Raw genomic sequence first — 22,276 nt, 5'->3', positions numbered from 1 at the left:
AAAAAAAAATATTTTTGAGTAATGAATTAATTCACTATGCAAAAGTTTAACCCTTGCTATTATTCACTCTAGATTTTTCTTTCATCTCAGACCTTCCACGAGAGACTTTAAAAGGAAAAATCCCAGGGAGCAAGAAGTTTAAATCCATCTGCAGGAATTTCTTTCGAGCTCAACCATCCTCAGCAGGTACCTTCCATTAGAGTTAAGGCTTTGCTAGGGTTTCCCTTAAGGAGTCCTACAGACAGTGGGTCCCAATCCGTCCTAAACTGGAAAGGCAGCTATCAAGGCTCCCCGAAGGATGGAAATCGGGGCGGACAGGAGGGGCCTTCCCACGGACCCCCACAGGTCTGAGCCAACAGTGCACTCGCGGTAGGATCGCGGGACCCCGGCTCCACCCTGGGGGGGGCGCACCCCAGGATCCCTCGCCAAGTTGTCTTCAGTGGGAAGCCTGTCCCACCAGGGGCGGGGGGGGGAGGGGGGGGACTTAGAACACAGATTCTCCTGGACCACGGGACGCCGGCGGCGCGGGCTAAGGACGGCGCGGACACTGCCGCCCTGTCTGTCACTGACAGCTGGCACTGGCAGGCACCCTGGGGTCCCCGTCGGCCGAGGCCCGGCGTGGCGCCACAGCTGGGCGCGGGGCGGCGCAGAGAGGCTGTACCTTGCAGGCACCCACGTACCGATCATGCTCACTGGGCAGGTGGAGGCTGCCGGACAGGCAGGGGACTACGAGGGCACCGACGCCCACCCACGCCTTTCACCAGCGGCGCTCCGGGACTAAATCCTCCAGGACTCCCCTCCCCGTGCCCCGCCGTCAGAATGCGCACGCGCAGACGGCGCACAGCCAGGGGCCTTCTGGGAGTCGTAGTTTTAATGCGTAGTTTCTCCACACCCCGCCCGCTTCCCGCCGCCTGCTGCCCTTCCGGCTTAAGGCCCAGGAAACTTACGTCACGGGGGGTGGGACCACTCGGCCGCCGTGTTGACACGTCTCTTAGCAACGGGGAGGCTTACCTTTGGAAGCTTGTTGCAGCTCTAGCCACGGTCCAGCCCTCTTCCCGCCCCTCCCCTCCCCTCAACTCCCTTCACCTAGGAGCTGACAAACATCTGGATCAACCTGGGCACTACGAGGGGATTGAAGTTCTACCATTAACGCGCCTGTTTACATTTTTTCCCGACCTCCTTCTCACATCCGTAAAACCCACTGATTCTTTTACTACACGTTTTATGAGAACAAGACATTTTCTAGGAAGATGGTGGCAGAAAAAGAGACCCTGAGCTTAAACAAATGCCTAGACAAGATGCCGAAGAGGACCAAGCTGCTGGCACAACAGCCGCTCCCGGTGCACCAGCCTCACTCCCTGGTTTCTGAGGGCTTCACAGTCAAAGCCATGATGAAAAACTCAGTCGTAAGTGATCTTCCTAAACTGAATGCACTCGCTCCGAATCAGAGTGTAGAGGTTGGCTGGCCCTAGGATGGATTTTGAGACCATGTCCTGGGTGGTCTTTGCCAAAAATGGCAATTACTCAGCCAGTAGCAGACGGTGCCCAACAGAGTGTGGAGGTCCAGGCTAGGTTGTTAGAAAGGATCTTGGGCAGGTAATGTACTATGCCTGTTTATAAGCACCTTCCTAATAACTCATGGTTTCTAGACCACCCCAAATTACTCTTAAGCTATTTACACAAAGAGGAAAGATCCCCTTTAGAAAGATTCCTAAACTAGCCCATTCAGCAAAGGGCCTTTTAGAAAGTGAGTTCATAAAGTGGGTTCATAGAAATCATAAACTCTCTTGCAGAATTTTACGTGTGCTGATGTACAGCTGGAAACATAAACTCATTAAATAATCTACAATAAGAAATCTCATCAATTCAACCTAGGAAATTTTAGTATATCCTAGCATTTACTCTAAGGACACTTTTTCACAAAATGAAAACAGCATGCTAGTGTACTGAACAACACCTGAATATGAAGTCTATTTCCAGATAGACCTTTTAAATGATTAATTTTAAACAACCTAAGCTTCAGTTCAAATATCTCTGTCTACTAATACAATTCGTATTTCATTTCTATTTTTTTGTGGTAGTAAAAAGAAAATATTCTCAGTATTATTAGGGGAAAAAAGGTTTAAATTGTACACAAATATTTTAGCTACATGCATGACAGGTTTAGGAAAAAAGTCAAACCAGCTTTAAATTTGGTAGGCTAAACCAGGTTTTACCACTGAGTAAGCACCTGTCTGGGAATCAATATTAAATAATAAATGCAGCTTTCAAATTTGTATAATTTACACTCTGGGAGGATCTGACTTATTGTATAGGAACTCATTATGTTAAATGAATAGTGTTGCTTTCCAGTGTCACATTATTTGTTTTACATAAATGTTGCAAACCTAATACCTTCTTTCTAAACCACATCCTTAAAACACATGAGTGAAACAGATTGCTTCTAGACCACTAGGCCAGATTCCCGTGTTGCTACACAAAATGATATTCTGGTTGTTGGAATGTGTCAGGTAATTTAAAGTAGCTAAAATTTTTGGAAGTAGACTAAAACTTCTGCTTGTTATAACTGCAGTCTTTGTGCATGTATTTCCTGTGAATAGATGGTCATGGGACCCAAGATAACTCATGTACCAGCAATACAGTATACCATAACCTTAAAGCTAATTGTTTGCTTTTCTTCTAAACAATCTTTGTGATTATAATTTTAGTGATTTTTTCAAACACTTGTAAAAAATTGGTCAGATTCTTTACCTTTTTTCTATACCTATGTTCATAATAATATTTATTTTTCCAAAACATAGCCTTATACCTAAAATCATAATTCTGGTAAATCAAATATTTCAGTATTACCAAATGTAACAAATATGCTTAGAGGACTCAAAAAAACCATTGATTATGAAGCAGCTTTCTTATAAACAACTTATTTGAGATAAATTATCTTCTTATTTCCATATTTTTAAGGAAAATCTCTTAGTGTAATACCTATGTCTCCATGGGATCCTCAAAACAGCATGAGTCATTCTTTCACTTCATTTAGGGGAAATCATAATTGTTAGATGCAAACATTATTCATCCATTCGTTCATGCATTCAATCAACAACAGCTATTTTTCTTTTGGTGAAACTAAGAATTTGCTAAGCACAGTTTTGGGGTTTGGGGATCAGCAAAATAAAGTCCCTGCCCTTAATACTCCAATGAAAACCAACAACAACAACACTAGAGTCTTGACAAAAGAAAGATAAACAATACTGTGTATGCAAAGTAACTTCAGTTGTACAGGAAATAAGACCTTTCATTTTCATATCCAGTATTTGCATTTCACTGTTTCTGTCTTCAATGGTATAAACCTTTCGGTGTTATAAAGTCAAAATACCCCTCTTTCTTAAGGTTGATTTCCGTTCAGAAAATAATATGCCAATCTCCAACTCATCTTAATTGCAACCCCTTGTTCCAGAAGCCAACCCCTAAGCCATTTTTCTAGTACTTGGATTTGCCTTCAGTTCCTTCTTTCCAAAACTTGCTAATTAAATGTCACCATTCCAGTGCCCCTCCACAAAAGACATATAGGACTATACCCTAAGGAGTTGTATGGAGACTCCCAATGTTTCTTTGAGAGTGCTGTTGTCATATAAGTGTACAAACTTGATCATAAAAAGATTTGATCAGATGGGCTATGCAAGCAGAAATCTTTATTTAAACAGTCATAATCTACATATGGGAATGGAAAATTAATTACAAAATAATGATACATGTAAATGGCTAGTTTTTTTAAATCTCAACATCAAATGTTGTTCTTAAATAGTAAGTAGTTCCTTTACTTCCTGGAAATTGTTGTTGCGTTCCGTAATGGAAACAAGCGTTGACACAAATTCTGAAATCAGAGAATAATATTCAAATTTATATCGTTATAATGTTTGACTAAAAAGAGTGATAGGAGATACAGAGTTTGAAGAGTTCATAGTTCCTTTTCCCTTTTTTGCAGTATGTTTGTAGTATGATAGAGCCCATAACCAGAAACCCGTAGCCCAGTGCTGTATTGGCTTCATCTCAACAGACAGTAGATGCTTTCTGTGCTAATCTACCTTATCATAAAGCAAGTTTGAACATGGACCCAAGGTTATGATGATAGAAAAGTTGACTTCAACTTAAGGTTTATATCATAGCTTTCCTTTTCAATGGACTATAGATTTTTTTATGCTCAAAGCTTATGAGAATGGGAGAAATAATTCTATAATATTACTTTACTTATATAGAAACTTTTATACTTATCAATCATATATTCATTCAACACATTGTGGTAATGGTCAATATTTATAAATTATATATTATGATATTGATTTGGCTGCTTTAACAGAGACCAAATAACAATAGCTTAACTAAGATGGAATTTGTTTCCTTCATATGTACAAATCCAGGTTTGTAGGTTATCCAGGAGGTTGGGCACTGCTTCCAGGTGAGATAGGTCCAGGGACATAGGAGCCTTGTATATTCTTACTTTGTATCCTGTAGGATGATGCTATGGGTCAACGTGGCCTCACCACCACCAGGATCAAATCCCTATCCTCAGGAAGGAGGAAAGAGGAAGCAGAGGGCTTCCTTTTATGGACATGACCCAAAACACAGCATCCCACTTTCACTCACATCCCACTGGCCAAATTTAGTCACAGGCCTTTATTTTCCCTCTTAGCAAAAGCCTGCAAAAGATTGACCCTTGCAACAACTCCAGACCCTCATATCTGTTCCATCAGGAAACAGGCTAAGAAAGTTATGTAGTTCCAAAAGAGCATAGCCTGCAGCACCTACTTCATGCAGGAGGAGAGAAAAATGGGTAAGGAGCAACCTGCAAGAGGAGGCAGGAAAACTGGAGAGCAAGTAGCTTCCTTAGAAGAGCATGTCCCACAAGTTGCGCTCATCACTTGTGCTCAAATCCATTGCCAACACTGTCTATGGCCGCATCCAGTTGGAGGAGCGGCTGAGAAATGTGGTCTCTGACTGGTAGCTCTGCATCCCACTAAAACTTAAAGTGTTTTATTACTATAATAAAGGGAAAAAGGGAAACTGGGGGTTGATTAGAAGTGTGCCACCAGTGCTAAATATTGCTAGTGAAGGAAAGGAGATAGACAAGTAAAATAATTACAGTACAAATAAATACACATCTATGGTAAAGCTTGCAAATACCAACTCTTCGTACAATGGAAATACTAGTGATGAAAGGACCAAGTGACAATAACCTGATTGAGGCCCTCATCACCATTTGTCCAGGTTTTTACAACATCATCCAAGCTGGTCTCTAGACTCCAGCCACCGATTGGTTGATTGCCTCAATTAACTATCAGTACTGTTACACTCGTCTTTCCAGTACCAAGTTCTCCTCTTATCACTGCTGGAAGCTTTTGGAGCTCTTCAATTCTTACAGAAAAAAATCATGGTACCTCCGCAGAACTGACAAGGCCTCTGTAATCTCACCCCATTCTGTAGTTTTAATTTCATCTCCCGCTATTCTCATTCGCCAAATTAAACTGTAACGCTTCATTATTGACTTTGCTTACGCTGTACCCTTTGCTCGAATGCCCTTCTCCTTACATATCTGCACACACGCAACTCCTTCCGTCACTAGGAAACAAATATCTACTGATCATCATGCCAAGCACGGTTTTCTGTGCTGGGAATTGAGCAGTCCGGAAGAGGCAGAACGCATGTCCCAAGCTGCTTATTTATTTGCTTACGGCTGAATTGCCGGCTGTTTCAAGGTGGCTTCCCTAATTCTCCCCCTTTGTCAACCAAGATGCAAGCCGATCCTATGTTCATTGCTTTCTACTGTGTATTGTGGTTATTTCTGCTCGTGGTTTATCTCCTCATGTAAATTCTCTGCGAGGGCAGAATCTGTCTAATTCAGTTTTTCATCCCAACCAGTCCCTAACAGTGTACTCGGTATATGATGAATGAAAGAAAGCAATTCTACCGTTTCTTCTTATCTCATCATCTCCCTCTTTCTTGTTGCTGTAATTGTTACCTATTTCTACTTTGGACTTCTTTTAACCACCCTCCTCGAATGTAGAAACCAAGAAGATCCCTTTAAAACTCAGCCAGATCCTGACATGGCTCACCTCAAACCCTCCGGTGGCTGCTCATCTTACTCAGAGTAAAAGCTGAAGTTCTTCCACTAGCCCTATGTAATCCAACTGCCATTCTTCTTTATGCATATCTCTTAGTACTTTCTCCCTCCCTAATTCTGTTCCATCCACAATAGCTTCGCAGCGGTTCCATGAATGCACCAATTGCATGGCTTCCTTCTGACCTTTGCCCTTCCTGTTCCCTCTGCCGGAAATGCATTTCCCCCTTCCTATCACCCTCTCTTGAGCCTTCATATTTTTCTTCAAACATTAACTTTTCAGTGAGGCCTTCCCTGACTATTTAGAATTTCGACCTCTTAATAAGCCCCTTCACCCCTGCTCCAGCATGCCCATCTTCTTTCCCCATTTTGTATCTTTCTGTAGTTATTTATCACTCTCTAATATTAACTCAGTTTGTCCTGTGTCTTCTTCCACTACAGAGTAAGCTCTGTGAGGGCAGGAAAGTATTACACTTTCACTCACTGCTGTGTCTTCAGTTCTAGAAAAGTTCCTGGCACGTAGTAGGTGCTACTTTTCTTTTGTCAAATGAATTAATGAACGACCATGTTTTATACTGTAATTAGACAATCATCTTTGAATTAGCAGCTTCAAGAAAAAGCTAATGGTGTTACATAAATACAAAATGTAAGAATGAGAATAATTTACCAAAGTTTTATGCCATATTTTAATTGGTTTCTTATAAAAGTTATGCATGCTCATTGTAAAATTTTAAAGTGGTTTGGTTTAGAATAGCTTTTTCCCGTCTCAGATTATGGGAAGAATTTTAACTTTTTTTCCCTAGTCCTCTTATAATTTCAATATTTTATTGTAAAGCTTTGCTTCATCTTAATTCATTTTGGTTTAAGAAGTGAGGTAGAAATTTTGATTTTTTTTCCAAATGGCCAGAAGGTTGTTACATTACCTTTTACATGTAGTTAAACTAAGTTATATAAAATATCTTCCTATTTAACGTAAATGATCTATCAGTGCTATATATATATTAATCATTGTAGCTTTATATATGCTTTAATATACGATAGGGCTAGTCATCTCTATTCCAATTGGCTTTCCAAGAAATTCTATGAGGACGCAGGGCAGTCTATTATTTTTTTCCATTTAGCATACAAATCTCAGACAATTTAATGTTTTGTTGTGGTGGTTTCTGCACACTTATTAAATGGCAGACCAAGGGATGGAACCTTCATTTCTAGATTTTTGTGACTCAGATCAGTCCTCTCTTAATCACCTTTTTTTTAGACTTTGGTTGATGCATGATATGCAAATAGAAAATGCACATATGGTAAATGTAGCTCTTGACGAATATTAAACGGCACACTGGTGTAGCCAGCACCCAGATCAAAAAAACATTACCAACACTGCTGAACCCTCAAGAGCCCTTTCCAGTCACCGCCCATCACATGCCTAAGCTGAACTTATCCTGACTTCTGTTAACAGATTTGTCCTTACAAGTTTGTAGTTGTTTTGTGTCTGTCTTCTGGGATCACCATTGTATTTGTGAGATTCACCCACATTACTGCCTATGATTGTAAATGTTCATACTCATTCCTGTATAGTGTTTCCGTGTGGGAACATAACATAATTTACTCATCCATTCCTCTGTTGATGAGTATTTGTGTGAGTTCCAGGTTAAGACTGGTAGCAATAGCACTACTAGGAAAATTCTAGTACTTTTTTTTGGAGAACATATGGAAGAATGTCCAGGGATAGATACATGGGAATTGCTGGGTTCTAGGGTATGCATATGTTTGCTTGAGTAAGTACATCAGAACCATTTTTCAAATTGAGTTTTCAAATTTAAACTCCTACCAGCTCTATATGGAGTTCCATTTGCCCTGGAGTCTCACCAATAATTGCTGTTTTCTTCATTTTGCATTTTAGGTGTTCTAGTGGGTTTATAATGTCATCTCCTTGTGGATTTAATAGTCATTTTTATTGTGGCTAATGAAGTTAAAAACTTTTTTACGTACTTATTGGCCATTTGGTCATCTTCTTTTATGAAGTGGCTTTTCAAGGCTTTTGCCTGTTCTTCTCTTGGCTTGATTAGCCTTGTTTATTTGTAGTACTTTTTATTTTTCATAGTCTATTCTAAATGATATAAGGCATTTGTCAAATATGTATATTGCAAGCATAGTGTCCCACTCTGTGAGTGTCCTTTCCATTCCCTTAATGATCACTTTCATCCTTTTTTTTTGAAATATACACCTTGTGGGAAAAAAATTATCTCAAACATTTTATTTATGTTTTTATGTATAATGTGTTCCTCAACCAATTTTCAATAGTCTCACAATGAAATACATATGCATTAAAACACAAGGCTTTTAAAATAAACTGCAGTAATCAGAAACAAAGTAGAACAAACAATAGTGAAAGAACAAAATAAAATGTAATTAAAGTAGAAAGCCTAAGTAAAGAAAAGGAGAATCAATGTTGCCATTCATAAGGATCAATATATTGATTGATGTTCACATTTCATTCTGAGCTTCTTGGCATCTGTCGCTGAAAGGGGAACATTACGTATACACTTTTCGTTATCACAAAAGAGGTAACCTGTCCATCGCTATAGGGAATTCAAGCTTTCTCTGCACTGAGTTCTCAGAGAAATGGATCATGTAGCACTTTAAATACATGCAACACACCATATCTACATTTTTATTTCTTACAAGAAATACAGTAGCAAATTTCATCCATAAAAGATTTCAGTAAGCGTCAAGTAGGCGATATTAAAATGTATCTTGAGGAATTGGATTTTGCATGAGATTAAATTGACAGAGTACATGTGTGTAGACTTCGGGTGGCCCAATTTGATCCAAGGACAGAATTCACAATGCCTACAGGAGAGTGTAGACTGTATATTTTTTAGCTCTGGTTTTAGTTCATTTTATGACAGGAGCAAGATGGCTGCTGTTTTATAAGGTGTGAGAAAGGAAATGTGTGATGCTTTTAGAACACAGAGCTGAATGACCTGAAAGAAGCTAGGTCTTGGAAGGTTTCCCAGAGGGAATCTTGTTTGGTGAAATATAAAAGATGAAGGGGACCGAGGAGAAGAGTTAGAGGCAGTGGGCAGTGGTTCAGAGACAAGAGAGACCAGGCTTTCTGCTCATTCAGTTTTCAATCTTTATTTTCTGCTTTTTTTGCCAAAAATAGTGATGTCATAAATTCTATTCATTATACGCAAGTTTAAAATTCTTTAATTTGTACTTATTTTTATAGGATATATATAAGCAAAATATATGTGTACTTTATGAAGGGTATATATATGTACATATATACATCTTTGTATAGCTTGCATATTTAGTTTGTATTGTGTGTAGTTATAATACCTTATACAAAATTTTATGGATTCCTTCTAACATGCTAGTATTTTACATGTCATTACAAACTCCTCATAAGCATTTAAAAGACTTCATAAAATTCTATCCTCTGAATATACCATCATTTACTTAATCATTCTCCCAGGTTGATTTCGATTTTTTGCTGTTATACATAAGTGTTGAAATGAATGTTTTTAATTTTTTTTGGGGGGGGGAAGATTAGCCCTGAGCTAACATCTGTTGCCAATGCTCCTCTTTTTGCTGAGGAAGACTGGCCCTGAGCTAACATCTATGCCCATCTTCCTCTACTTTATATGTGCGACGCCTGCCACAGCATGGCTTGCCAAGCGGTGCCATGTATGCACCTGGGATCCGAACCAGCGAACCCCGGGCCGCCGAAGTGGAACGTGCTCACTTAACCACTGCACCACGGGGCTGGCCCCGAAATGAATATTTTTATATAAATTTTGTCTTCTGTATTTTAAAGTACCTCTTTGACATATAATTTCTGAAGTAGAATTACTGAGTCAAAGATCTTAAGAAACTGAAGACTCCAATGAAAGTTTGATTTACATGGCCTCCTGCGATGCTGGTCTGTGCCTGCCCTCCTCTCTCCTTGTGGCCTGAGGCACTAGGCCTGGGGCTTCTGACACTTCAGGCCCTGCCTGCCATCCCCCTCCCCACCTGCTGCATGTGGAGGGGATCAATACCTCAGCATCTCTGACCTGTTCCTGATACATTTTGAAAATGGGTTGGAGACATCTAAGGCTGTGGTTCTCAGGTTGCAAATTGGAATCACCTGGGGAGCTTAAAAAATACCGATTCCTAGCTTCCATCCTCCAAGCAGGCCCCAATTCTTTTTTTTATATTATAATTATACATAATACTCAGAGATATTTGAGAGGAATTTTTGACCAATGTAACACAATTTTAATATTATAACTGTAATATGTTTATAAACTGGGGAGGCTAATCTCTCCTAATTTATATCCATAAATGTTAACTTTACCAGTTTAATCTTCCAGATGACCTTTTAATAATATGCAAAACTGAAACATCCCTTTGCAATTGTAATGACCATATGAACCACTTGGAAGAAAAATTGTCACGTTTTAATGGTGTCTTCACTTGTAATATGTTTTATCACTTCATGTTTTTAGGCATATGTCTTCCTAATAAGTATATTTACTTTTACTTTATATCCAGTCCCTTTAAATCTAATGTTCCCTTTGAATCTCATATGTTTTATTTTAATCGTGTTTTTCCAAATTTTGAAAAATGTAAATATACAAATAGGTATAGAAAATAGTAAAATAGGCTGTGTTCATCTAGAATGATCTATAGCTCTATTCGTTTTCCATCCTCCATCCTTCCATCCCCAGAGGTAACTAAAATCCTAGAGTTTACGTATGTCATTCCAAAATATATGCAGTGCATATATATATATATGAGTTTGTCAAATTTATTTCCAAATTAATATATATGTATTTATACCATTACCAATAGATAATGAGAATGCTTATTTCCCAAAACCTAATCATCATTTGGCAACATCAGACTAAAAATCATGCCAATCAGAAGAGTATGAAATGGTATCTTGTTTTAATTTTGGTTTTCTCTGATAACTAGTGATGTATTTTCTTTTCATACTTAATCATATAAATTTCTTCCTCTGTGGTGTGCTTACTCTTAACATTTGCCCGTTTTCGTATTAGACTGTCTGCCTTTTCTTATTGATATATAGATTTTTTTATATATTCTGAATATGAGTATATTCTGCATATGGACTCCACATATTTTCTCCTAGTCTGTGACTTGTCATTATACTTTTTTTGCATATTCTTTGATGCACAGAAATTTTAAGTTTAATTTTAAATATTTATATTTATCAAATTCTCCCATTATGGTTTGTGTATTTTGTGCCTAGTTTCAGAAATGTTTTTTGATCCTGATATCTTGTTTTCTTGCATATGTTTTCTTCTTATAATGTTCACATATAGATTATTAATTATTCAGTCACTAATTCATTTTTTAAGATGAGAGATAAGGCTTTGATTTGATCTATTCCATATCCAGTACCATTTATGAATAGTATCTTGGAACTCTCTATTCTGCCCTATTAGTCTATTTATGTATCTCTGAGCCAGCATCACACTGTCTTAATTGTTGTAGCTTTATAAATCTTGATATTTGGTAAGGTGAGTTCTCCAAATTTGTTTTCATCTTCTTTGATATTCTTGGTCTCTTACTATCTTATAGGGATTTTAAGATAAGTGGTCAAGTTTCATGACAATCTCTTTTAGGGTTTTAATTAGAATTGTATTGAGTGTACAGGAAAATTTGGGGACAGTTGCAATCTATTCTTAATTTGCTAAGGGTTTTTTAAAAAATTGTGAGTCATATTGAATTTTATAAAAGACACTTTCTGTATCTAATGAAATGATCATAAGATTTTTCTCCTTCACTTTGTTAATATTAACATAATGTTAATATCATCTGATATTCTAATGTTAATTCATCCTTACATTCTTATGCATGATTTAATCACAATGTGTTTAGCTTAAAAAACAAGTATAAATTATTGATATATCTTTCATTTATCAGGGAGCAAAATCCTTCCCAGTAACCCACCACAAACCCTTTATATCTTATCACCAAATCTGGGTATTAATGCTAAGGTTGTTGCTTAGTCAACTCTGGCTGCATAACAAAATAGCACAGACAGGGAGGCTGAAACAACACAGATTCATGTCTCACAGTTCTGGAGGCTGGAAAGTCCAAGATCAGGGTGCCGACCAATTCAGTTGTTGGTGACTGCTCCCTGCCTGGAGAAGGTCCGACTGCAACTTCTTGTGTGTCCTCACACTTCCGTTCCTCCATGCATGCACTCAGACTCTTACTCTCTTTATAAAGCTGCTAATCCCGTCCTAAAGGCCCCACCCTCAGGACCTAATTTTAACCCTAATTAGCTCCCAAAGGCCCCATCTCCAAACACCATTACCTTGGCTGTTAGGGCTTGAACATGTAAGTTTTGAGGGACACAAACATTTCAGTCCATAACAGGTGGGGAAATGAGATTGCTAGGTTTGGGTCATCCTTTGGGACTGGAGGAGGCACCTATCTTCCTGTAGTTCTTTGCTGCTAGAGCAAAATGATGTTTGTATAAACTAAAATTAAAACTTTAGAAAGAAAATCAAATATGTGTACTACACTTTGATTCTGAAGAAAAGAATTTATTAGATTTTAATATGTTTTTGTTTTAATATTGTGTTTTTGAACAATTATTTTCATTATAAAGGGGAAAAGTTTTTATATAGAGTTTTAAGAAAATATCTAAAAGAGGAAAAAAAATCAAATCCCTTTCACTAGAGTTAATTATTCTTGAATTATCCTCCAAAATCATCACTGCATGGTTTTTGTGTAAAACTGGAGTCATATCATACATATATTGTTAATATATTTTAAATTTTACTATCTTTCATTGTATTCTAATTGCTAGTTTATTAATTTTTTTCTTGATTGGACTTACTTATGGTTCGTTTTCCTCTTTTTTGTTTCTCTCTTCATATACTGTCTCCTGAATCTATATACTAATTCTTCTGATTTTGATAACAAATTTCTTATTTCTACTCTTACATACTATTTTCTTTCTCTTGTTCTACCTTTTTTAAAAAGAAAAGAGAAGCACACTGAGGTTTATTACACAGGGTGACCGCTGACTTTATAGGACCTAAGAAGTGAGGCAAGAGACATTTATGTTTAATATTTGGGATCCAAGAAATGAAATTCTAAAGCATGTGTAAAGTAATTCAATTGGGCTGTGGTAGAGAAGAAGTGTTATGTTCAGGGAGATTTATTTTTAAGTTTTCCATATACATGCAAGAATCATAGCCTAAACAAAAACTTAAGATATCATTATCATGAATTTGCTTCTTTACCAAAGTTACTGTCATTTAGGAAAAAGTATGTAAATTAATTATATTAGAAAGAATAATTGTGTTGTATAAAAAATAATTTATATTTTAGAATTATCCTACTAAACCAATTCAAGTCAAAGTCATTGATGTGGCATAGGCTAGAGAAAGTAAGCCTAGAAAAAATATGATTAGATAATAAATGCCACATAAAATAATGAGTAGAAGATAGATCATGGCTAACTACCTTCCTTTTGTGGTTTTTGTTTAGAAGACAATCCACAGAGAAATATGTTTCACAGATTGTCTGTTCTAAACTAAAGTATCTATGAATAAACAGTCCCTGAGACAGACATTAAAGATTTACCAAGTCGTCTGTGCCTTGTATTTTGTATTTTAAAAAAACAGTTATTTTGCATGATAAAATTATAACTTCATTTCAAAATTAAGTAAAATGACACACTGTTAAATGTTTTCACATGAACATGAAATATTTTTTGAATTTAGGAGTAAATAATGAAAATGTTTTAAAAGAAGTTCATCAAATATAGCATTTATAAGATAAAGCGTGAAGTATAAATGGCCAATGTCTTATAATTCTTTGTCCCTGCACCCCTCAATACTTTGCAGTGTTCTAGATATCAGAGACGCTCACTTGTGTTTCTTGTTTGTTTAATCCTAACTTATTTTGTGAAAGTAATTCAACTGTGAATGTCCATCTAACCTGTCTTTCATTTCTTTCATATTAATTACTTATGGAAAAAATCTGGAAGACTGATTGATGAAGAACTTCCTTATAGATAAAAAGACCCTTCTCTAGATCACATTTGGCCTTCTATTTATAGGAGTAGAAGCTAATTTGATTGAGTTGAACCTTGTCAACTCTTGATACTTCAATAAAAATGACAGAAATGGTGTGTTAGATTAGGACCCACAAAACAAAAAGAATCAAAAACCTTGGGAGGATCTCAAAAGTATGAATCAGCATCATGTATTGGGTATATTAGACGTGATTGAAATACCTCCAGTGACTTATGTAGTACAAACACCAAGGTTTATCCAGAACTAGTACTGGCAAACCCAGAATCAACTGGATTGACTCAGCCAGGGTAGGACTTAAAGTGACAGAGTCTTGAGAGACAGTTAGGATTCAGCAGAGGCAAATGTTTGAGTCAGAACCCAAACCTATGGTTCCAAAGTGAACCAAGATTCAGCCTAAAAGAGATTAGTAACTGGAGACTGGAGCCTCAGAGAAGCCAAAAAGATACTTCAAACCCTTAGCCTCCTGTTAGGAGAAGCACAAGCTAGTATCAGCCTCCGGGAAGGATGGAGAACATTCTGGAGTACAGATGTTAAGCAGGCTAAAAAATTATGTCTACAACCAGGCTTAGATCAGCAAGTTCAGTTACATTTCAACTTTTACTATTTTGTGAAATAATCGGTTCAACTTCGTTAATTTGACTGTGTTTCATAACCACAGAGCTCAGCTCTATCCCTGTTCAGTCACCAGTCACTCACAAATAATAATAAGTGAAATTTGTCAGGAAGGAAAGTGGGTTGGGTTACTGTGATGTGTGCACCATGTTGATAGGTAAAGTCGTAGAGAATGGATTATTAGGGCTTATCAGTCCCCATCCTATATCTGCTGCCACTCCCCCAGACCACCCTCCTTCATTTCTACCACTTTTAACCATCCATGTTTCCGTGTGCCTCTTTGTAATTCCTCCCTCTCTCTCCTTCTCCAGTCTCTAGTTAACCAATGATCTGCTTTCTGGCGCTATGGAGGAGTTTGCACTTTCTAGAATTTTATGTAAATGGAATTATACAGAATATACTCTGTTTTTTCTCTGGCTTCTTTTTCACTCAGCATTATTATTTTGAGATGCATCCATGCTGTTTCGTGTATCAATACTTCATTCCCTTTAATTGCTAGAAGTATTCCATTGGTATGAATATAGCACAATTTGTTTACCCACTCACTGTTGGCGGACATTTGAGTTGTTTCCAGTATATGGCCATTAAAAACAGCTGCTATGAACTTTGGTCAAAAGTGTAACCTGTATCACTGTGTGCAACACCTTTATTATAATCTGAAAACTTCCATCATTGATTTATATATGGCATTAAATATACAGTTATTATATGTGCTTTATTGAAGTATTGTTAATTAGATTATGAAAACAAAGTTTTTATAATTTTCTCCATTAAATGTATTTATGTTTGCATTCACTTTCTCCCTTGTAGATTACCCAACATATATTAATGTTTAGAATTTCTCATTGAGAACTATGGTAGTTAGTACTTTAACATTTTCCTTCATTTGTTGAGATTTATTTGTTCCTTGTACATAAAACTCAATTCTATGTCTGCCTTCATTTGTTTTCTTTCAAAGATTTCTTAGGAATCCTTCACATTTTATAAGGAAGCATAAATTTATTTCAGCCTAGGGCCAACAGCTAGCTTTCCTGCTGACCTCGATGGATATATGCAATTTAGTCAGTGAATTTTGAAAATTTGAACGATAGCACATTAAACTGGAATAATGAACCAATAAAAATTTTTATAGTGTTCAGGAAAATTATTTCTTAGACATTCATACTGTCATTTTATTCATTAAAATTATTCTAGGATCATAAGTTAGACCATGTATTCCTAAGGCTTAAAAAAAATGAGCAGATCTTTTCTGATGATCAAATGATTTTACCTTGCTATAAGATAATAAAATCTTGTTTTAGAAAGTTAGACTAGGCATTTTTAACCAGATTACCCATCTTCAACTCACAGAGTAAAATTCTTGTAAAATCTTTCACATAGCGTGTGTAATGCACCTCACATGTTAAGTGCTATGATTTGTCACAATTAAAGTCATTATCTTCCTAGAATCCTTGCCAGTGTGTGACATTGGGTTTCGACTTGGAAAGCCTCAAGTGCTTCATCAGCAGATGCAAATACTATTATAACTTCAGAGGGTTCATGGAGATTAAATGAAATATTACAGCAAAACATAAGCACATGCTCAGCAACATAGAAATCTAATGTAGTAAGTGCTTATAAGATGGTGGTTTTATGTTTTTCACAAATCTGCTAACATGTAATTGGCCTGTCCTATAAACCAGGCCTTTAATGATTTTATAGGATTCTAATCTTGATGCTTGAGCCACTCGTGGTAGTGAGCTATGTGCTCAGAAAGGTCTGTTAATGCTTACAAGTCACTAAGGTACCATTTTGTGTTTGCCTAATCACTTCACTGGCCTTTACCTGTTTTTCATTACAAATCCACCTAATTCAATAAAGAAGAGTGCTTCTCCTGAAGTTTTTATTAGTGAAAGGTCTGTGCAAGTCATAGACAGTATTTTTATTTGGGTGATATATATGATTCAAGAAATATTAGAAATGATTTTTTTTTTTTACTTTTTAGAAGGCACTTTAAAATTAGCACCACATCTAACCGTATTGGTATTGCTGTTTTCTGTTGTAGTTAAAGATGATAATCCTTATGTTTAAAATTAATAATAAAAATCTGAGAAGAAAAATTTCATATCTAAGTATTTTAGATTGTAATTTGGCACGAAATACATTAATCTAAACAAACAGATTATAGAAATTATTCATGCTTCCATTAATTGTTTAGACGTTAGTGTCTAATTGTCATTTATTTCTGCTGTAATTCAGTTCGACTGCTATAATTAAATGATGCCATTCATCTAGCAGCAGTCTGAAACCTTTCTTTCCTTGCAAGACGTAATAAAAAAAATGAGTTTTCTATAAAATTCGGTTTATCTTCAGTTAGAAATTTTTCTTTTAAGTTTTTAGTCTTTAACTTAATTGTGAATATCAAATAGAGCTTCTCAGATGAGTGATAGAGGCTAATTTCAAAATTTCTCTAAATCTACAAATGTACTCGTCATTTTCCCTAGTCTGGGCTTAAATTGCTCTGCTTGCATTTGTAATCAGGAATTGATTGGGTTGCTGTGGAAACTGGAAAAGTGTATTGCTGGTTGAAGAAAAAATGCCATAGAAGAAGCACTGTTATCATAATTGTCTGCCATCCTAAATGCCTATCATTCTGAACAGCACATTGGTAAAATTTTCACACTCCAACCCCAAAATGCTTTCTCTTCAGAATACTGCTTTGTGATCAGTATTAATCCTCTAGATTGATTTTTTGACACCAGGTGGCTTTGTAACATATTTAATTTGTTTTCACATTTAACTATTTTTTTTTACACAAAATGAAATTAGTTTCCATTTTATTCATACTTATGAGGCACATCATAGGGAAAAACATGAAGCACAGTAAAATATTAGATATTTAGAAGCTAATCGTCTGAAACATTTCGACTGCTGACCGAGAAGACATGAAACCAGTACAAACAATTCAGTTGAAGAAAGAATTTTTAACATCTGGTAATAAAGACAGCCTAGAAGAAGTAAAGGTCTATTTTACACACACTAAAACGGCAATTTATGCATTTTACCATGTGAAAGAAGAGATGAACTCTAATTGTCTTTAAAGGTTTGTCTTTTGTGTGAGAGTGGAGAAAATGAAAATTGACCAAAGGAATGAGGAGAAATATGGAAAGAAGTAAAAGCAAAATGGCCTTCAGCAGAAGCAGGAAAGATGGCATTAGGACAGATAACAACCAGTATTTTCCAGTGGTGCAAATTTCCATTAACACCAACAACTTTTCTGGAGACTTCCATTGGTTCCCTGATTTTAACAAGAATAAATGCAGAAAATTGTCTGCGACTTCTGAAGATTAAAACAAAATATTCTCAATGCCCCATGTGTCTTAGGAAAACAAGGATTCACAAGGATTCACAACCTGCTGAAGAAGGTTAACAGAACATAGCATCTAAGTACAATAAGCCCCTGCTTGAGAAAAGAGCCTGAATGTGGTGTCACACTTCAGCTCTAGAGTCTAGGGTCAGAAAAATGTGGTACTCACTTTAGTTCTATTTTTATAAATAGTGCCAGACCCAACAAAGAAATCTGCTTTAGCAGAAAAATATTAAAATATATAAAATGTGTGACATAGTCTAAATGATGTATTACCTGTTCTATATATTGATGAGATTTGCATGCTAGATATTTGGATCCTGGTCTTGGGTACTCCATTCCATCATATACTTCAGAAGGAAGTTTGAAACCACTGTGTGCATTTTGTGCAGGGGCAAATAGATCTTTAGAAGTATGTTGAGAGCTGGGACAGAGGGTAGAAATATAAAGCATTTTTCATGTACTGGTCACCCTGACGTGCAGTTAAAATTGTTTTGACAAATTAAATTTGTTACTCAGTAAGTTAAGCAGAGGGGAGAGAATCATCTCTCTAGATACACGTAGTATACTGCACGCTATTGATTTTGAATAAGTAATAGATTGAATAGGTAATAAATAGTAGTTTAAAAGTCAGAAGGGCATGCACTAGAAATCTTTCTATTCATTTATCATCTACAGAGACAGCAGGTATTTGTGTGTCTTACAGAAATATTTTGTGCATTTTAAGCAAACGTATATATACATACATTATTGACAGACTCCTAAATTTGAGCAAAGTTGAGGATTGTATAGTATGATATTACAGTTTTCTAATCAGGTTAAGCAGCTTTTATTTGTCTGTTGGCCATTTGAACATCTTTGTGAAGTGCTCATTGTACTCACCTGCCCATTTTTCTATTAGGTGCCTGTCTTTTTATCATTGACTTATGAGAGCTCTTTATACACAATGGATCTTTAGATGTTTTATTTGCTATATGTTTTGTAAATATCTCCTCCCCTTCTGTGGCTTGTCTATTCATTCAATTAGTAGAGTCTTTTGATAAACAGAACTTATTAATTTTAATGTCAAATTTATCAATCTTTTCTTCCATGATTAGTACCTTTTTTGTCTTAAGAAATCATTCCCTGGGACCTGCCCCATGGCTGAATGGTGAAGTTCACGTGCTCTGATTTGGTGGCCCCAGGGTTTCATGGGTTCAGATCCTGGGCGCAGACATGGCACCACTCATCAGGCCATGTTGAGGCGGCATCCCACATGCCACAACCAGCAGGACCATAACTGTAATATACAGCTATGTACTGGGGGGCACTGGGGAGAAAAAAAGAAGGGAAAAAAATAAAGATTGGCAGCAGATGTTAGATCAGGTGCCAATCTTAAAAGAAAAAAAATCAAAAAAAAAGAAAGAAAGAAACCATTCCCTATCTTGAGGCTATAAACATACCCTTACTTTTCACATTGAGCTCTACAATCCACCTGTAGTTAGTTTTTGAGTAAGCTGTGAGGTAGGATCAAGTTTCATTTTGTCACTCTGCATATCTGGTTGACTCAGCACCGTTTTTTGGAAACACTGCCATTTCCTCATGGTTTCAGAGTACAGCCTTTAGCATAGATTAAGTGTTCACATATGTTTGGATTCGTTTCTGGACTCGCTATTCTCTACTGTCTTTCTTGCTTATTGTAACCTTATACTGTATGTTGCCATCTGAAAGTGTAAGTCCTCCAATATTTTTCTTCTTCATGAGTGACTTAGATATTCTTGGCCCTTTGCATTTCCATATAAACTTTAAATTTACGTATAAAAGTTGTCAAGTTATAGAAAAAAGAGTCTAGATTTTGATTGGACTGCAGTGATATGTAAATATCAACGGAGAGAACTGGCATCTTTATTATACTGAAACTTCTAAGCCATGATTATATTGAAACTTCTAAGCCATGGACGTAGTATATCACTACTTAGGTCTCCTTTAATTTCTGTTTTATAATGTTCTCTATAGAGCTCTTACATTTTTGATATTTAGTCCTTAGTACATTTTTATGCCAATGTATGTGGTCTGGTTTTTAAGATATTTCTTCTAATTTTTGACATGTACAATTATTTTTCGTACAGGAGACTTGTGAAACTTTCCTGTTAATTTTAATAGTGTATGTGCTGAGGTTTTGGACATTTTGCATACATAATGATGTCGTATGTCAATGAAAATGTTATTTCTTCTTTTCCAATCCATATAACATTTTCTTGTCTTACTGAATGGAATTGGCCTTTCAGCTTGTTGTTGAACAGATGAGTTATAGTGGGCATCCTTGCCTTCTTCCTGTCCCCACACGATATTTCAATATTTCATGATAAAGTACAGGGTTTGTTAAAGTTTTACGTTAGATTCTCTTAATAAGATTAATGCAGTGTTCTATTTCCAACTTGCTTAAAGTTTATATTTTAGATGTTGATTTTATAATTTTATGTCTTTTGAGATGATCATCTATGTGTGGAATCAATTTCCTAATATTTTGTTTATGAGTTTTATATTTATCTTCATAAACGACACTGACTTAGAATTTTCCTTTCACATTATCCTTTCTGGATATCTCTATATACTGTGAAAATAAAATAAAAATGGCATTAGAAGATTAAGGAGCATATAGTTCAATATATAAATATGACAGATTTGCTGTGTATAAATGAAGTGTAAGATATAATGGCTTGGATGTCAAAGTGTTTAGTTCTATTTTTAGCTTTCTCATCAGACAGCTGTGTACTATTTTGCAAGTCATTATTTTCCTTGATCTCTTACCTTGTTTGTAAAATGAGGCATTTGAAATATATTATTTTTAAAGCTGCATCCATCTCTATATTTCCATGATATGCACACCGCTTGTGCCTGTGCATGACTCTAAATATGCATAAACTTATGTTAAGTCCTTTTCTTTTCTCTTGACTATTTTATAGCATTTTTTCAGCCTAGGTATAGGATTTTAAAGTCAGTTTCTATCTGATCTTGAATTTACCAGTTTTCATCTACTTGTCATATGACTACTTAGTTCATCATTTATGGCACTTTGTACTGACCCATAGATAATTATAGGTGGGAATATGTACTGTACTGTAATCATTAAGAACATGGATAGCATGGCCAGACTGATTGGCTTGGAAATCTCAGCTCTACTATCTGTATGCTGAGTGAGTTATTTCTCTTTCTCAGTTTCTTCACACATAAAAGATGATATTAAGAGTGTATACCTCATATGGATATGAGGATTAAGTAAGCTAATACATTCAAAACACTAAGACCATTGCTTGCTAAACAAAAATTAGCTATTTTTATTAATATGAGGATGTAGACGTGTATACAATGACTTGAAAATAAGCCATTTTCTTAGCCTTAAACAAGTGAAAATAATCATGTACCTGTAAAATTTAGAACCTAATTTCAAGAATTTTTTTCAAAAGAAAAATAGTGCACATTTTGAAGTTTTGAACATGAATAGTATTTAAGTGTCATTCACTCAAAAAGATGACATGCTTTTGACCCAACACGTAGAAAAACTCTTCTTCTTCTTCTTTTTTTTTTTTTTTTTGGTGCTGAGGAAGATTAGCCCTGAGCTAACACCTGTGCCAATCTTCCTCCACTTTATATGTGGGTCACCGCCTCAGCATGACTGACAAATGGTATAGGTCCATGCCTGGGATCTGAACCCACAAACCCAGACTGCTGAAGCCAAGCATGCCATACCTAACCACCATGCCACAGGGCTAGCCCCAAAAGTCTTCATTTTTTAGAGTGAAAATAAAAATCTTTGTGTTCCCAGCCATTGAACAAAAATTAGGCTACCTCTTCATAATTAGACATGGACTTTCCTTTATTACTAATATGAATAGAGTGGGTAGAGAAACATTCATTGAATAAGGAGAAATAACTCCCAAGAATGCAAAGATGTTCAGATGATTTCCACTAATTACAGTTGATCTTATTTATAAATTTTCAAGGCAAAATTTCATTGAATAAAATAATAATTTGGCAACTACTATGAGTAAGGATGCATTTGTTAGTCAAGGACATGCTCTTCCATTTTATATATTGTCTTCTCATGAGTGTAGGTATTAGTTTAGGATTTTGGCACCTGAGAGTAAATCTAGCTAA

General features: G+C 36.2%; 2 protein-coding genes across 6 annotated transcripts in view; one reads left to right on the top strand and one right to left on the bottom strand.

Moving 5' to 3' along the window:
- The window catches only part of PRKN (parkin RBR E3 ubiquitin protein ligase), a 1,211,604-nt gene extending 1,210,748 nt beyond the window's left edge, over positions 1-856 (bottom strand). Inside the window, exon 1 of one of the 3 annotated variants that reach the window (XM_046670682.1) lies at positions 662-856. Coding sequence is in view for 2 of the 3 variants with exons in the window: in XM_046670681.1 (XP_046526637.1) it covers positions 681-687 (7 nt within the window). In the remaining variant the exon portion in view is untranslated. The remainder of the gene's footprint in view (positions 1-661) is intronic. The other 2 variants (XM_046670681.1, XM_046670680.1) reach the window with 2 other exon arrangements.
- Positions 857-1,060: 204 nt separating this feature from the next.
- PACRG (parkin coregulated) overlaps positions 1,061-22,276 on the top strand; it is a 503,222-nt gene continuing 482,006 nt past the window's right edge. For 2 of the 3 annotated variants that reach the window (XM_046670359.1, XM_046670358.1), the window contains exon 1: positions 1,061-1,406. In XM_046670359.1, coding sequence (XP_046526315.1) covers positions 1,251-1,406 — 156 coding nt within the window. In that variant the 5' untranslated portion in view covers positions 1,061-1,250. The remainder of the gene's footprint in view (positions 1,407-22,276) is intronic. The other variant, XM_046670357.1, reaches the window with a different exon arrangement.

This window comes from Equus quagga, chromosome 8, assembly GCF_021613505.1.
Source record: "Equus quagga isolate Etosha38 chromosome 8, UCLA_HA_Equagga_1.0, whole genome shotgun sequence".
Lineage (NCBI taxonomy): Eukaryota > Metazoa > Chordata > Mammalia > Perissodactyla > Equidae > Equus > Equus quagga.
The sequence above is the reverse complement of the archived record's forward strand: the minus strand, read 5'-3'. Positions and strand labels throughout refer to the sequence as shown.